Genomic DNA, 16261 nt, shown 5'->3' with positions numbered 1-16261 from the left:
ATAGACCAATCACTCATTTTCTTTCCTTGTTTTTTTATAGCCAAATATTGTGCAGCTTCGTGACAGATTGCGCAGAGCACAAGGTGAGCCTGTATCAGAGCAGGAAGCTTCCTCTAGGGCTCTGTATGACAGACAACATGTGTCCAAGGGAGGACCTGGGCCGGCTGCAGGCCAGACACAGGTGCCACGAGCTCCAGCCCAGCAATATTATCCTCATGTAAGTAATTATAGACCTTAAGAAGGTCTTCCTATCTCTGGATTCTTTCTCGCTTGGATTATACTGTAGGTTATCATTATCATTTAGCTTGAATGAAGGAAGGTGACCTTTAATTGCAGCATACAAGTGTCCTTTTGGACTCTTGTAAAACCTTAGAAGTGGTGTTTGTGTAATTGTTCTGAAAACAATGCCCCAATTTAATTAGATTACATTGATTTTTAGATACAAAGTAAAATTTAAATTCCTAAATTAGGGATTCTCATTCTGGAATTTGGTTTTTGGATTAATGTCAGGGTACCTTGAATAGCAAAAAAAAATAAAATAAATTATAATTTTTCACTTATCTCTTAATTTTTTCATTTTCATCATTGTGAATTTAAAAGAAAAACTAAAATCCATTCTAAGGAATCCTTAGATTTCATCAGATTGCCAAAGGGTTCCATGACACAAAAGAAAATTAAGAACCTTTGCTCCAAATTGTTAAGCTCAGAAGGTTATACATTTTATTTTCAGTGAAGATAGGTTATCTGTAGTATATAAGCTAGCCTTGAAGGCTCTAAAGCTTCTAAGAGATTAGTAAGGAAGTTTCTCTCAGGTGTGGGGAAAGTGAGAAGGTCATCACTGTAGTTGAAAGAAGGATGAGTATCAAAGAAGAGGGTGAGCTCAGTAGTATCAAAAGACATGGATTGATCTTTGATAACTTTGGAAATTATAGTTTTAGTCATGGTAGGATTAGAAACCAGATTTCAAGGGATGAAAAAGCAAGTAGGAGATTAGGAAATGAAGACCAACATGGATCATTTTTTATAGACCTTTGGCTATGAAGAAAAAAATAGAAGATGATGGGAAAGGACTATAGAATTTTGAGAAAGTTCTTTTGTTTTTTAAGATTTCTTATTCACATGATAAAAACTAAGTCCATTAAGAATGCTTATTGTTTAGAACAAGCCTTCTTAAACTTTTTCCACTCATGATACCTTTTTCATCTGAGAAATTTTTACATGACCCCAGCGATATAGGCATACAAATCAAACATTTAATGATAATATGTCATAATTTTTCATCCCCCACATTCAGTTACATGACAGGGTTGCAAACCGCAGTTTAAGAAGTTTTGGTTTAGACTGTGATGGGTAGTTGAATAGACTTAAAATTGGTCTGCAGACACATAGGCTGTGAAGTGAGCATTTAACAAAATGAAGAAATGGGCTTTATTAATTTGGCTTAAAGCCTTAGGCTTTTTTTCTGAGAAAAATTCTTTGGCACAAAACCCACCAATATTATATACTATGAATCAGTCTGAAGAACTAAAGTTGTGTTAACAGCAAAAGAAAAACAGAGAGGTTCATGGTGGGTGTAACTAAGAAGTAAAATATTAACAGACAGACTGAGTGATGATGTGACTAGTAGGTGTCTCCAGAAGAAAGATGCATGATTCAAAAAAAATGGGCTGATCACTTAGCAAGAGGAAAAGATAATGAAGAGATGACCACTGTGATATGGTGGTATCCACATGATGACACATGGTTTAGAGGAAGATCCCCAGAACATAGAATTGACTGTCTGTGAATGATGTGTGGAAGATGTAGACACAAGTTGCTTAAAATGACAGCTGACAGCCTACATTGATTTGTAGTCTGCAATTTTGAAGAGAGTACCTACATTAGAGACCACAGATTTAATTAATTTCAGCAATCTTTTATTAAATGATATCTGTGCTCTACAGATGTTGTGGGCACCAAGGCAAAAATGAAGTAGTCCTTTTACTTCAAGGATCTTGTATTCTATAAGGCGGGGTAAAACATGGACCATAGTAAATACAAAGTACTTAGAAGGTAATTTCTAGAGAGAGGACATATTTATAATAACATGGGGGGGATTAGAGCAGGCTCATGTATCAGAAGTGGCTTCTAAGGTAGGCTTTGAAGAAGGTCAGAACTACTACCAGGCAGAAATGAGGAGAGAGTGCACTCCCTTTATGGAAGGTCCACTTGAACAGAGGTGGGAGAAGGGATGTTTTATGACCAGAATATATGAAGGGAACAATAGGGAATCAGATTGAGAATAGTAGCTATAAATTGAATTGGAGAGGTGACAAATTAGAGGCAGGAAGACTAATTGCAATAGACAAGATCATAGAAAGTAAAGACCTGAATTAAGTTACAGCTTTCTCGAGTGAGGAGAAGGGTAACTATGAGAAATGTTGAGCACTTATCAAGATTGGCAATTGAAGAGATATGAGTTTGAGAGAGAAAGAAGTTTCAAGCATGATTGATTGCACAACTGGGATATGGATCTGGTTATGGATTTGGAGGAGAAAGATTTGCTAAATTTGAGGTAACTGTGGGTAGAAATAGGACCACTAAGTGGCACCATAGTGCACAGAGTTCTGGGTCTGGAATCAGAAAGATCTTTGTGAGTTCAAATCTGGGTTTTGACTTCCTGGCTGTGTAAGGCAAGATACTTAATCCTCAGTCTGGCTTATGAAAGAGATGATTCTTGTACCCATGGGAGCTGATGAGATCACTAAGAGAGAGAGAGAAAAAAAAAAAAAAACTGCAGAGGGCCTAAATCAGAGACTTTGTAGGCAGAAGAAAGAGGAGCAAAGGGACTGAGAAGGACCAGGTGGAAGGAGGACTTGGGAAGAGCATTGTCACTGAAGTCAAGGAGTAAGAGGACATAGAGACCAGAAAAGAGAATGGAAGAATGATGCAGAAGTCTGTGAAGCCTCCATAGGCTGGCTTCAGCCAGCTTTTCCAGACATGCACAGTTATTTCCATAAATACAATCTGCATCCTCCTAGAGATCCTCTGTGTACAGCATTGAACTTTCTAAATACAGAAACATTTCTCTTTGACCTCTAATGATCTTCACATTCTAACTGCAACTTCCCTTTAAAGACTTATTTCACAGTTTCTCTACCCTAACTGAACTGGTCTGCTGAGCCATTCCCCACATATGTCATCCCATTTCCCTTGCCTTTATCCAGCTGTCCCTGTGCTAGGAATATTGTCCATCCTCACCAGCTCTTCAGAGGTCCCTTACCCTTTGCTTCCAAGCCCAGTTCATGTGACACTTGCTATTAAAAAAAAAAAAAATCTTGATTTCCCCTCATTTGTGTTTTGTACCTCCTTTGAAATTTTTTTTTTTTTAATTAAATTTTGTATTTATCCATCTTGGTAACCTGCTTCCTCAAAATACAATGTTAGCTTCTTGATGGTAGGGACTATCACTCTGTTAACTAGCACTTATTAAACTTCTGCATGTGCAAGGTGCTTTGTGGCACTGTCAGGTGTACAGGGGATATAAAAAAAGCCTCTCATATTAAAATGCTCAGTCTAATGGGAGCGACAGTGTAAACAATTATGTACAAACAAGCTCTGTGCAGGATAACTAGAAGATTATTAGAGGGAGAGCACAGAGGTTAAAGAGATTTGAGAAAGGCTTCTTGAAGAAAGTGGAACTTCAGCTGAGATTTGAAGGAAGCTGGGGACAGAGATGAGGAAGGAGAGAGTTCAGGTGTGGAGTTCAGCCAGTGAGAATGCCTCTGGAGTTGGAAGTCAGAATCACTTGGGAGCAAGGACATCAGCATCACTGGATCAAACAGTATATGGAGGGGGAGTCAAGGAAGAGAATACTACAAAAAGTATGAAGTGCTTTGAAAGCCCTGTGTCTTTACACAGAAATATGGTTTGGAGTCACTTAGAGACAAGAGTATCAAGAAGAGAGTGATCAGCAGGTCAGAAGCTGCAGAAAAGTCAAGAAGAATGAGGATCGAGAAAGGGCAGTTGAGAGATCATTGGTAACTTTGGAAAGAGCAGTTGAAGTTGACTAGTGAGATCAGAAACTAGATTACAGTGGAAGGGGGGGGGAGAGAGAGACAGACAGACATATTAAGGGAGGGGTTTTTGAGGGTGGAGAAGACATTGGCGTGTTTGTTATCATGGGAGAGATTGAAGATAAATGAGAGAGACAAGGAATGATGTGTTATGAAGGTGGGTTTGAATGGAATGGTGGGATCACTTGTGTATTGTGAAGGTGTTGACAAAGGGAAAGGCTCACGTCTTCATCAGCCAGGGGAGACAATAGGGGAAGATGCCAGAGTCTTTGAGGTCAGAAGGAGGGAAGAAGTGCTGGGAATTCTGGAGCTGAGCTCTCTGCTGAGGAGATACTTGAGAGAGGGAGCTCCGGAGAAACTTGAGAAGAAATGGAAAAGTTTGGAAAAGCCACTCTGGTGAGTTGGGTAGTGATTCATTCAGGGAGATGTAAAAAGATTGCCATGTTAGGGTGAAGGGCATGGGGAACTTATATACAGTGTAGATTGGGAGTGGACCCAGGCCACACAATTTGGTGATTTTTCTCATTTTCCTCAGTAGGGTTTAAATACAAGCAGAGATAGCAAATGGTGGGAATAATTTAAGGCTGGGCCTTGGAAGGGACGAATTTTGAAAGGATCAAGGGGCAAAGAATTTGAGAGAAGAGAATAGTGAACAGTTAGACTATATTCTTTTTGTCTTTGTATCCTTAGGTGCTCCACATACTCCCTAATGCGTTATTATACATTAATCAGAGTTTATTGAATCGAGTTCTGTGAACAGGAACTTTGGATTTTAGTCTTTGCAATGAATTAGCTTTGTGATGATGGGCAAGTAATTTGTACAGTCTGAGCCTCAGAGGTCTCCTCATTTGTAACATGAGTGAGTTGGATTGGATAACTATGATCATTCCTATCAGTTTTGGTATTTTATTATCTGAGAATTTTCTCCTTTTATTCAAAAGACAATCCTGTGAAATGGGTACAATAGATTGTTAACACCTTTGTTTTAGAAACAAAGAAAGTAAGATGATGGAGGCTAAGGACTAAGGGTTGTAAAGAGATCCATCAGGTGGCTGAGCTGGTGCAGAAATTTGGGGTATTGGTGGGCCATTGTGTGCATTTAGGAAGCCAGCCTGCCTCTATAGAAGCACCCAGCTCCATGTCCAGCAGAGAAGTGGCTATTTGAGTGTTGAAGTGGCAGGAAAAAGTTGAAGAAGCTTAATGATAAGGAGCAGGCCATAGTCAGAGCTGTGCTTGGGAAGACCACTGTGGTATTTCTGTGGAGGATGGATTAGTCAGGAGCACACTCAAGGCCATAGAGGGAAAAGAGAATATCTGACTGTTTGCAAGTCCTCCTGTTTCAGTTGTCCATTAAAATGGAATAAAGTATTTAAAAATAGTTGTTTTATAATATTATTTACTGTATTTTGTTAGATATCAGTATCTAAGTGGGTGTCAGTAAGTAAGGTCAATCAGTTTAATTATAGTATCAAAACTTTTTTTTTTTTTTGCTAGTTGCCTTCTAGATAGTATATACTTATAAATATACTGTAATCACATTTTGAACATCTGTATCATCTTTGTGCTTGTGCCTTAGTAGGTCTAAAGAAGTCACATCAGATTTTAAAATAGACTAATTGATCTTTGGCAGGGAGGTCTTAGGGGATAGTCCTATGCTGGAAAAGTGCCATGGATGAAATTATGGAGCATTGGGTTTGGAATCCGAAAGAAGTGGCTTCTGAACTTGCTTCACTTTCCTCTTGTGGAAAATAAAGGTTTTGAACTTGATGGCTTCTTTGGTAATTTTCAGTTCTAAATCTATAATTATACTTTGATTAAAGGATTATCCTAGGTGACTTGAAGCTGCTTACCATTCTGAGATTCTTTTATGTGAAAAACAGAAACTATTTTCTGATTTTTCCAGATTGCATGATAGATGTGGAAAAGTCAAATTTCAGCTCCTGAATATTGTCTGTTTTTGCTTTGGCAGCATGCAATAACTTTGATTATTGGAGTACCCTATCTTTTTAACTGAATTGCTGGCTCCATTCTCTGATAATAATAATAACTAGCATTTTATCTCATGTTAATCTCCTAACAACCAGGTAGATGCTATTATCATCACCATTTATAGCTGAGGAAACTGAATCAGACAGATTAAGCATTTTGCTCAGACTCAAACAGCTGAGGCAAGATTTTAACTTGTCTTCCTGATTCCAGGTCAGGTTTTTAGTCCATTGCATCACCTGTCACAACTTGTACTACTCTTATCCTTGTGAAAATCACACATCGATAAGATTGTACCATTTCCAAAGTAGTCATCATTCTCTTTCTGTTAGAATTCTTTTTTTTTTTCTTCTGGTAGAGTATTTTTGGTTTGCTCACATTTTTGAATTGTATACACTTTAAAAAAAATAGTCCTATTGTGAATGTAATCTAAACGTTGAGTGGCACTTTAACTGGTTTGCAATCTTATAAAAAAAGCTGTCATTTTTAGTGACAGGACTACTAACTTTGTATAAAAACCACGACTGTTTGCATTTTCTTACAACTTTGTTGAACATTTCCACCAGGGTATTCATCTCAAATTCATCATGTCCAAAATAAAAACCTGTGATTAGGCTGGATAAAGGGAAGAGGAACAAGGAAATTAAAAACAGGTTCTTGAAAACATATATTGTTAGTGTTAGGAAAACTAATTTTCTTTCACCACATTTTTGTTCTTTGGAAAGCTAAGGGCCCGGAGCAAAGAGAGAAAAAAAAACAGGGAGATAGGATAGAAGAAAATAGTTAATGTGAATGTGATGAATTCACTCTTAAAATGGAAGAGAATAGAACAGTGGACTAGAAAGCAAGATCCAACAGTATGTTGTTTGTAAGCAGCATACTTGAAATATAAAAAAGATTCACTCAGAAGTAGTGGATAAAATTTCTTTATATTTCAGGTGAATTAAAAAAGCAGGGGTATCAATCATGATTTCAGACAATGTGACAATGAAAATAGATTCAATAAAATGAAATAAACTGGGAAAACTATTATATTCTCAGAGCCATCATAGATAATAAGATACTATTGAAACCTATTAATATGTACTAAATATCATAGTATTTAATATAAAGAAAAAATGGCAGGCCTTATTGAGAATGTAATCTAAAAGTTGGTTTGGGAGTGGGACACTAATAAGAAAGTATAGTTGTTAACTGCTCTGATTAAATTAAAAGAGGAAAATCACATTAGATCAAAAATGGAAAAAAAGATAATTAGGATCAATTAAAGATGAAACCAGATATATGGCAACAGTATTGCTAAAATAGATGAATTGGAAAGATTAAAAACAAAAATATAAAACATTCAAGATTAACCAAAAAAAAGAAAAGTAGAGAATTTAAATAACCTAATCTCCGGGGGGGAAAAAAATATACAAGTCATAAATGAACTCTTAAAGGAGGGAGGTGGGGAAAACAGCCCAGAACCATAGAAATTATGAATGAAACATTCAAAGAAAAATTAGTTGAAATATGTTGTAAACTGTTTGGAAAAATTGGAAGAAGGAATTCTTCCAAATCTAAGATAAAAATGTGTAAGAGTTGTTCTAAATTAAAAATCGGTATCATATGTAATAAAGATAAAATAGAAGCCTTGTAACAAGATTAAGGGTATAGTAAGGATGCCTATTATTTACTGCCATTATTTGATTTTGTTATAGAAATGGCAGATATAATACTACAATAATAAAAAGAAATTGAGAGAATTATCATAGAAAAAAGATGACAGATCTGTAGCTTTTTGCAGATTTGATATTGTATCCAGAGTACTCAAATGAGTCAAATGTAAAAAAAAAATCAATTCAAAAGAGCAATCCCAGCAAAGTTGTAGTAAGTCCAAATAAATCATTAATATACCTTTGTATCTCTTCCCCCCCATCCCTTCTAAAAAAAACCTAATAGGAAAAGTTATAGAAATTTCATTCAAAACGATTAAAGCAGCAAAAAATATTTGAGATCCCATTTAACAAGTTGGACATAGGAACTAAAAGAAAACAACCACAAAACACTTTGTAGCAATAAAAACAGATCATATTAATTGGAGAAATAGTAATTACTCATGTCTAAGCCATCCCAATTTAGTAAAAATGACAATAATTCCTAAATTGCTTTTATTCTTCCAGTGCCATACTAGTTAATTTGCAAAAAAAATTACTGAATTGGAAGGAAAAAAAAAAAGTCATTTGGAAGAACAAAAAGATCAAGAATCTCAAAAGAAATAATGAAAAAAAATGGGAAAGGAGGAGACTTAATAATAATAAGTCTCAAACTATATTATGAACCAGTGATTATCAGAATTTTCATATTAGTTAAATTTTTTTTTAATGGTCAGGGAATATAGAAGAATAATATTAATAAATGCTAAGACCCCAATCTCTTAGGTAAGCATTTGTTCTTCAACAAAACCTCCTGGAAACTAAGTAGGCTGCCTTCTGGCAGAAATTAGATTTAAATTGACAGCTCACACTATATAAAGCTCTAGATAGGTATGTCATTTAAATAAGAAATATGATAAATTTTTTTCTGTTATGAATTTTTACCTTTAGGTTATGTTATCTATTTTGAGCTTTGATTCTGACATTGTATGTGATGCAATATCTTAATCCAAATCTAATTTCTGCCAAACTACTTTTTAGTTTTTCTAGCAATTTCTGTAAGGAAGTGAGACCTTTCCTCAGTAATTTATTGGTTTTGAGATAATTTTAGGGTTTACAAAACACATAGCTGCTATTTTCACTTGCTTCCTTATTCTTTTCCACTGCTCTACTTTATGATTACTGCTTCTTAAAATAGTTTGAGGACTGATAAAGCTATACATATGGGACTAAGCCCTCATTGTTTGTAATTTCTCATTTCTCATTAGATTCTATATTTTTATTCTTCTAAATGAATTATTATTTGTCTAGGTCTCAAGCATTCCCTTCACAATTTGATATAACCCTAAATCAAATTAATTTATGTATTATCATTTTTATCATATTGTTATAATTCTTTCATGAGTATTATTGTTTTATTTCTGTAGTATTTTGCCCCTACTGTCACTACTTTTATTTAAAAAAAAAATTAAGATCACTCTCTTGAACTTGTGAATAAAATAAAGAGAGACCCATGGAGCATTAGGAGTATATTTATAGAATCTAGGAGATTTGGGGTTCTAGCCTGATCATCTCAGCCAAGTTGCATCAGTTTCCTCACATGTAAATTGAAGGGGTTGAATTAGGGGCTCTTTAGCTTCTTCCCAAATCGTCATTTCAAATTTTGGTTGGAGACTATGAGTGGTAATACAATGTCATTTTTTAAAAAGCAGCTTTAAAAATATATATAGAGAGAGACCTAATTTAGTGACATGATGACTACTACTCTTCATGCTTCTGTCACTTTTCTAGATGCTCCCTTTACTTCAATATCTTGCTTGTGTGGCAGTTTTCAATGTGCTTTGACTTAGATTTTGGCACTGATTTTTTTTTTTTTTTTTTTCCATCTTAATTTTGCTTTCAGAATTCCAACTGCATTCTGAGCAGTGGCTTTTATTCATGCAGTCCTGCTTTACATCTGGCTTTTTAATACCCTTTAAGTTTTTTCTGTTTTTTTTTTTATTTTTTATTTTCTGTGATTGGTATTTCTTTGTTTAATTCAGGTTAGAATTGCCCCTACTGTCACTACCTGGAGTAACAAAACTCCTACTGCCCTTCTCAGCCATCCACCTGCAGCCTCTCCCTCTGACACACAGGTATAAGCTTTGTTATTCCTCTTTGAGAGATCCTTGACTCACTTAGATTCACTCAGGCTCTCTTCTTTGATCCCAGTTTGCCTGTTTGTTGCATCTTAATGCTTTTAGGATCTAGGAACTTGGTTTTAATACGTTTTGTTTCATTTCCTCCCTAACCTGCTTTTCTCCTTGATAAATTCTTATTTAAGTTCTGGGTACTACTTACCACCCAGGTGACTGAATTTGAAAAAAAAATTTAACTGTGGTTTCAATAGCTCTATCAACTGGCAACCAACACTTAAAGATCTCTTTTGAACGAAAATTCTTAAAATTCAAGGGAAGCAAATGTTGCTTTTGTAGCATTTAAATTTATCCCTTGAGTTGGGAGTAAATGAATAGAGAGTGAGTGATGGAAAATATTAGTGGCTTTTCACAAATATCACGGACATTTATGACAAATATTACTGCTATTCTTGTATTTTATAGTGCTATTATTTACTCTCAGCTTCTAGTTGCCCTTCACTGAAACTGTCACTTGAATTCTCATGTTGAAATTGCTCAGAATGCTTGACTCCTGAATCCTGATGTGATAAAGCAGGAGGTAGAGTGTGCAATAACATAGTGATGCTTTTGCTAATGGAAGATTCTTATTGACGTGAACCCAAGGCCCTAGTAAGAAACCCAATTATGGAGTCATGATATCCTCAACACCAAACCAACCTTTCTCTTGTTTCCCAGGGAGAAAATCCTCCACCTCCAGGTTTCATTATGCCAGGACCTAATAATCCTAATATGGCAATTCCGCAACCTACTTCTCCTGGCCACATGTATGCACAGGTATCATCTTATCCACAGCCACAGAGTAAGTACTAATGTCTGAAATCCCTTTTTCCCAGCATGACATGACCAACTTGGTGCCTTGAAAAAATAAGTTTCAATCAGCATGCCAGGACTAGCTGCTAATAAGTTAAAGTACCCCAAGCACTAAATCAAGATAAATTTCTGTTGAAAGTGTATTAAAATTGAAACTGAGTATTTCTCTAGTTCTATTTTGATCTCTCTTGATAGCAATTTAGCAATCCCATAGTTTTGTTATAAGAAACATTTCTCTAGTACTTTTCTCAAATTCATATATAAACAGAGACATCTGTAAGGATCTAGTAGGTGGGCCTAATATATGCATTTAAGTTAAAATGTAATGTTGTCTTTGTTTTATTGTATTTTTTTTTTTTTTGTTAAGTATTTTCCAGTTAAATTTTAACATAATTCCAGCAGCATTCGAGTGTTGTGGTAACCTGCAGGCCCTGTGTTATAGTACACATTTCTTTCCTCCAGTAAAGATTGCACTTGATTATTCCAGAGGAATAGATATATTAAAAGAATGACATTTATTTCTTAGGAAGTGAATATTTTTACAAAAGTACTCATTAGAGCTAAAATAATGGCAAAGATAAGAAGAAATTGATCAAAAAGAAATTGGGGGAGAGTATTAGAAGGAAGAATAACAAGGAAAGAACCAAAACAAAAAGGAAGATGATTTCACCAAAAGGAAGAAAGCCAGCTGAAAATGAGGCATCATTATTATCCTTAGTTGGGATCGCTTAGTTATGTCATTTATTTATTTTTCCTTAATAAAAATGGATATAAATAGAATCTATCCCTTTTCTACATAGACCTCCATGTAGTTATAAATATTTCATATGTATTCCCAGAAGTTTACTGCATTATTATTCACGTTGTATTTCATTGTATAGAAATCAGGAGGCAAATTTCAGCTTACATAGTGAATAAAGGAGCTCAGAGTGTTTCCTAATTCTCAGTTAATTTATTTCCCTAATCAAAGCTGTACATATTAAATAAAAAATAATTGAATGTCAGGTTTTTTGGTTACTGTTACTTTGTTTTAAAAAATCAGCTATATCAAATTTAATCTTAATAATTGTTTTGTCAAATGTCAGCATAAGAGAATTGTCCTTGGACCCAGAATCATGTCTGCTCTCAACTCAAAGAAGAAATTCTTTTGTATATTGGATGGTGCTCTTTAGCTGCTGTAGCTGCTATAAGATTGATTTTCTATCAACAGTCCTCTTTATAAAAGAGAAGTCTTGCAAGCCAAGCTTATCCTAACTTTTTAGTGGAAAGACTTTGATCCTCATGTTCTACTTCCATAGTATCATCTGGACACCAAGAGATAATGTGTTATCTTTTTTCTGCTTCTCTTCCCCACCTCACCCCCCAAAAAAACAAAACAAAATAGATAAAGGTAAGCTGCTTATACCTCTCAGGTTTAGTAACCACATTAATTTTATAGTTAGGAAGAACTTGAAACTTGCAGCTTTCAAATTTTGTGTCTAATGATTTAAAAAAGTTCTTTGAAGATCTATTTTTGAAACATTTGCCCACACATTAATTGTATGGTGATATCACAGTCTTATAAAAGAGAGGAGAAGAAGTATGAAGGTTATTACTGCCAGGAGAAATAATTCATTTATATTATAATGTTGGGTTTTTTTGTATAAACTGGTAAGTAATAAATCTCTCTCTCTCTTCCTTTTTCATGTAGCGTATCAACCAACTCAACAGTATACATTCGGAACAGGGGGACCAGCAATGTATCAGCCACAGCAACCTGCCCCCCTTCCTGCTTCAAATGCTTACCCTAATCCTCCTTACATGCCCTCTGCATCTTCCCATTCTGGGCAGTCTCCAATCTTTGCAGCCCAGCACCAGACCTCTCCAAACACTCCCAACTCTATGTCTGCTTTCCCTCCTCCCCCTTCCGGAGCGTCCTTCCAGCATGGCGGGCCAGGCGCTCCACCGTCCTCCACTGCTTATGTCCTGCCTCCTGGATCCACAGGTACACTGCCTGCTACCAGCGAGCTGCCTGCGTCCCAAAGAACAGGTCTGCGCTTGGTTTGCCTGCCTTCCCCCTCCCCCATTCTTGTTGTTGTTGGCTAGGGGTGGAAGTGGTTTCTGATTTATTTTTTTTTAGCCATAGGTTTTCAGGGTTTCTTCTGTTTCTAAAAGCAGAATCTTCCCTGTGGAAATTCTAGTTGTTAAATGAGTGACCGTCAAGGGCATCTGAGATTTAACACCATAATCTTTGCTGGGTCAGCCCTGTTGGTCAGGAGACTCAATTTAAGTTAAACTCTTACTGAAACAAGTTTGCCAGAGATCATCAGATAGTTCAATTTCCAGGGTTTTTGATGTTCTTAGAAACCTGAAGCCCATAGACTTGTGAACTGGTGTCTTTAATAAAGAGGGATAAGGAATAGTTCTGAGAGTTTGGGGATTTAGCCAAGTCCCAGATGAGGAAGGTTCCTCTCTTGGTGCTGGTTAACACCTTCTCTGAAGTTTATAGAGAGTTTAGTCCAGGTCACCTAGCCAGCATGCAAGGTGGAGCTTAAAACTCAGAGTTTCCTGAGGGCTACTCTGTCTGCCATCCCATACTTTCTCTGTGAAATTGAATGAAATGGGACCATCTAATCTAACTTCCTCCTTTACAGATGGGCAGCCTGAGGCCTAGAGATGCTAAGATTTGGCCATCTGAGGTAGAGCAGGGAGCAAAGCCCATTGCAAGGTGCGAGCCTCGGTTCTCTGCCTTGAGAGTCAGTGGTCTCTCCACCCTATCTGAATTCCCCCAAATTAAAATGTGCTAAGAAAAAAAAGCAAAGGACAGGCAGCTGAAACCCAGTGCTCAGAGTCAGTATGACATATATTTGGAACTTGATGTCTTGTAGTACACGAGGTGACTGCTGCTCTGATTTCTTCAGTGAGGGGTGAACTGGCTTTTACTCTCCAGTTAAATCATTATTTTTCTTAGCAGCAATATCCCTCATGCATTACTTCCCCAATTTATTTCAAAGATATATTTTAGCACAGTACTCTGATTAAATGAACAAATGAGTCAAATTACCTCAGTTTCTGTGGTAATAATTTGAAAGTCTTTATGGAAAATTGTTTCTAAAATCCCACTTCTCTAAGTACTAGAAGTATACACAATATTACATGAATTACCCTGTAGAAATTGGATATGTATGCAAAAGCATGCTGTTAAATACTCAGCCATTAGGGGAGGGGGGGGAGGAGAGGGGAATGCATATTTTAGTTGTCAAAAATACTTAATTCATGATTTGAATTTTAGCTTCATTTTTAATTGTGAAGTAACAGGCCTCCTGTTCCCCGATACACTTTGGAGCTTGCCAAGGGCCAAGGGATATACTCAAATGGATATGTTTTAAGAGTCCACTCTGCGTCATATCTGTGTGTATGGGATAACTGCCAAAATTCCGGAGCTTTCCCATTAGTGTGAATTGTCAGTGCTCTGTTGTAGCTAGCATTTCAATATTTTGAGTGAAAAGTAGCATGGGCTAAATCACATCTACCAAATAGAGTTGTGATTAATCTAGTCTTAAATTTAGACCATAGGCATTTTACACTTTGATAGAACTCCAAAAATTGTTTAGCAGCACCACAGTTCACTATGTACACTTCAGACTAAATTTCAAAGTATGAAGATAGGTGTACATTTGGGATATGTTTGAAGGAGAACCAACCTGCCTGCTTGTATTTGGGATAATAAAAGACTGTTCTGGCCTGGCTGAACTGAACAACCAAAAGGGAAGAACCCCAAGAAGCTGATCTTTCTGGGCTTTGGCATGCATGGAGGCCTTGGCTGCTGTGTTACTTGTTGCATGGTAACACTTCTGTCTAACCTTTCTTTGTGGTACTAATGGTACTCTTAAGCACTTTGTGCAGGTTATATAAGCATGACTGAAACCGCCATTTTGGCTCTAGTCTGCTGTGGTAGTTATGTGAAATGTGGTATTATACAGAGCTAGAAAACTGATTTGTCAGCTCCTAGCTCAAGAATGCCATTTGCCAATGTCTAAAGTAGCATTTTTCAATCTCTAGCAGAAGATCCCAAAGCTTGGAAAAGCCAGTGTTTTTTGGACATGTGGCACTCAACAAATTTATACTGTTCAAGGCAAAATGTTGCTTTCAAAGTTGCGCAGGGAGTGATCCCTCCTCTCAAGTATACATTATAATGGAAAAGATAAGACACATCAGTAATTCAGGACAGAGAATAAGTTGTTCTGTTGTTTTCCAGTCATATCTGACACTTTGTGCTCCCCTTTAGGGTTTTCTTGGCAAAGATGCTGGAATGATTGCCATTTGCTTCTCCAACTAATTTTACAAATGATGAAACTAAGGCAAACTGGGTTTGACTTGTCTGGGGTCACAGTCTGTAAGTGTCTGAGGTGTTTGTCTCAGTTTTCTCATCTACAATGAGCTGCAGAAAGAAATGGTAAACAACTTTAGTGTCCTTGGCAAAAAAAAAAAACACCAAATGGGATTGTGAAAAGTCAGACAGAACTGAACAATAATAACAAACTTTCTTGTAGTTGAACAAGGGTATGTATCTTGTAGGGTATAAGTGCTGCAAGTTAAATTCAGTCCAACAGGGGCAGCTAAGTGGGGCACCTAAGTGGCGCAGTGGATAGCGCATCAGCCCTGAAGTCAGGAGGGCCAGAGTTCAAATCTGGCCTCAGATAATTCTAGCTGTGTGACCCTGGGCAAGTCACTTAACCCCAATTGTCTCAGCAAAAAAAGAAAAAAGAGATACTGTGGTAATATCATGGACCGAAATGGAATTGAGTGCATTCTCATCCTAGAACATGGTAAGAGCAGAGGTGAAAAGTCATGATATATATTTAGGCATGGAAAATAGTCCAGATTGTGTAGACTGTAGGGTCCAAATTGCCCTCTGGAACTTCCCATTCTATAGTTAACAAACTTGCCTTAATTTCAGATCTCTTCTTCTTGGGGTTTTTCTGATTCTTTGAGCCCATGGAGACCTTATTGTCCCATGTACCCCCCATCCCTCAAGACAATACTATATCCATAGCTATCCTTATTATTACTGGCTATATCTTTTGTCAGACTATCCCAGAGAATGAAAAAGAAGTTAACCTTTACTCTCTGTTGCCATTTTTAGTGATACCAGTCAGCAGTGCCTCCTTTGTTGGGGTATATGCCATTCAGATTTGTTACCCAATAAAAAGATGTTATTTTTTGTTCCTCTAGGAGAATGTAGGGGGGGAGGGACTGAGAAGGGTGCATACATACAAATGTGTGGGTATACAGGTGTACATAGGTAAGTGAGATAAAAAGGGATTTTTATATTATATAGTAAAAAAAGTATGGGACAATAGAGAAAGAATGAGCCTCAAATTCAGGAAAACCAGGGTTCAAGTCCCACTTGTGATTGTGTAATGGTTGTGTGACTGGGTAAATCCCAGAGGCCAGGTATAGATGAGTTAATGATCTGAATCAGTAGGGATAGTTTCTGGCCCAGAGTTACCCTTTCTAATGAAAGTTAAATTCCTGGTTCCACCTCCATCCTACTTGGTACTGGGATGTTGGCTCTTTGGTTCTTTCAGTAAATACTGGATAGAGGGCTACCTTTGAG

At 36.7% G+C, this 16261-nt stretch overlaps 1 protein-coding gene across 15 annotated transcripts in view; it reads left to right on the top strand.

Annotated features, from left to right (window-relative positions):
* The window catches only part of SEC31A (SEC31 homolog A, COPII coat complex component), a 72234-nt gene that overhangs the window by 43169 nt on the left and 12804 nt on the right, over nt 1-16261 (top strand). For 4 of the 15 annotated variants that reach the window (XM_074273311.1, XM_074273308.1, XM_074273309.1 and 1 more), the window contains exons 20-23: nt 41-217; nt 9718-9810; nt 10528-10651; nt 12353-12691. In XM_074273311.1, the coding sequence (XP_074129412.1) occupies nt 41-217; nt 9718-9810; nt 10528-10651; nt 12353-12691 (733 nt within the window). The remainder of the gene's footprint in view (nt 1-40; nt 218-9717; nt 9811-10527; nt 10652-12352; nt 12692-16261) is intronic. The other 11 variants (XM_074273317.1, XM_074273314.1, XM_074273316.1 and 8 more) reach the window with 5 other exon arrangements.

The sequence above is a fragment of the Sminthopsis crassicaudata genome, chromosome 6, assembly GCF_048593235.1.
Source record: "Sminthopsis crassicaudata isolate SCR6 chromosome 6, ASM4859323v1, whole genome shotgun sequence".
Classification (NCBI taxonomy): Eukaryota; Metazoa; Chordata; class Mammalia; order Dasyuromorphia; family Dasyuridae; genus Sminthopsis; species Sminthopsis crassicaudata.
This window is presented reverse-complemented; position numbering and strand designations above follow the sequence as displayed.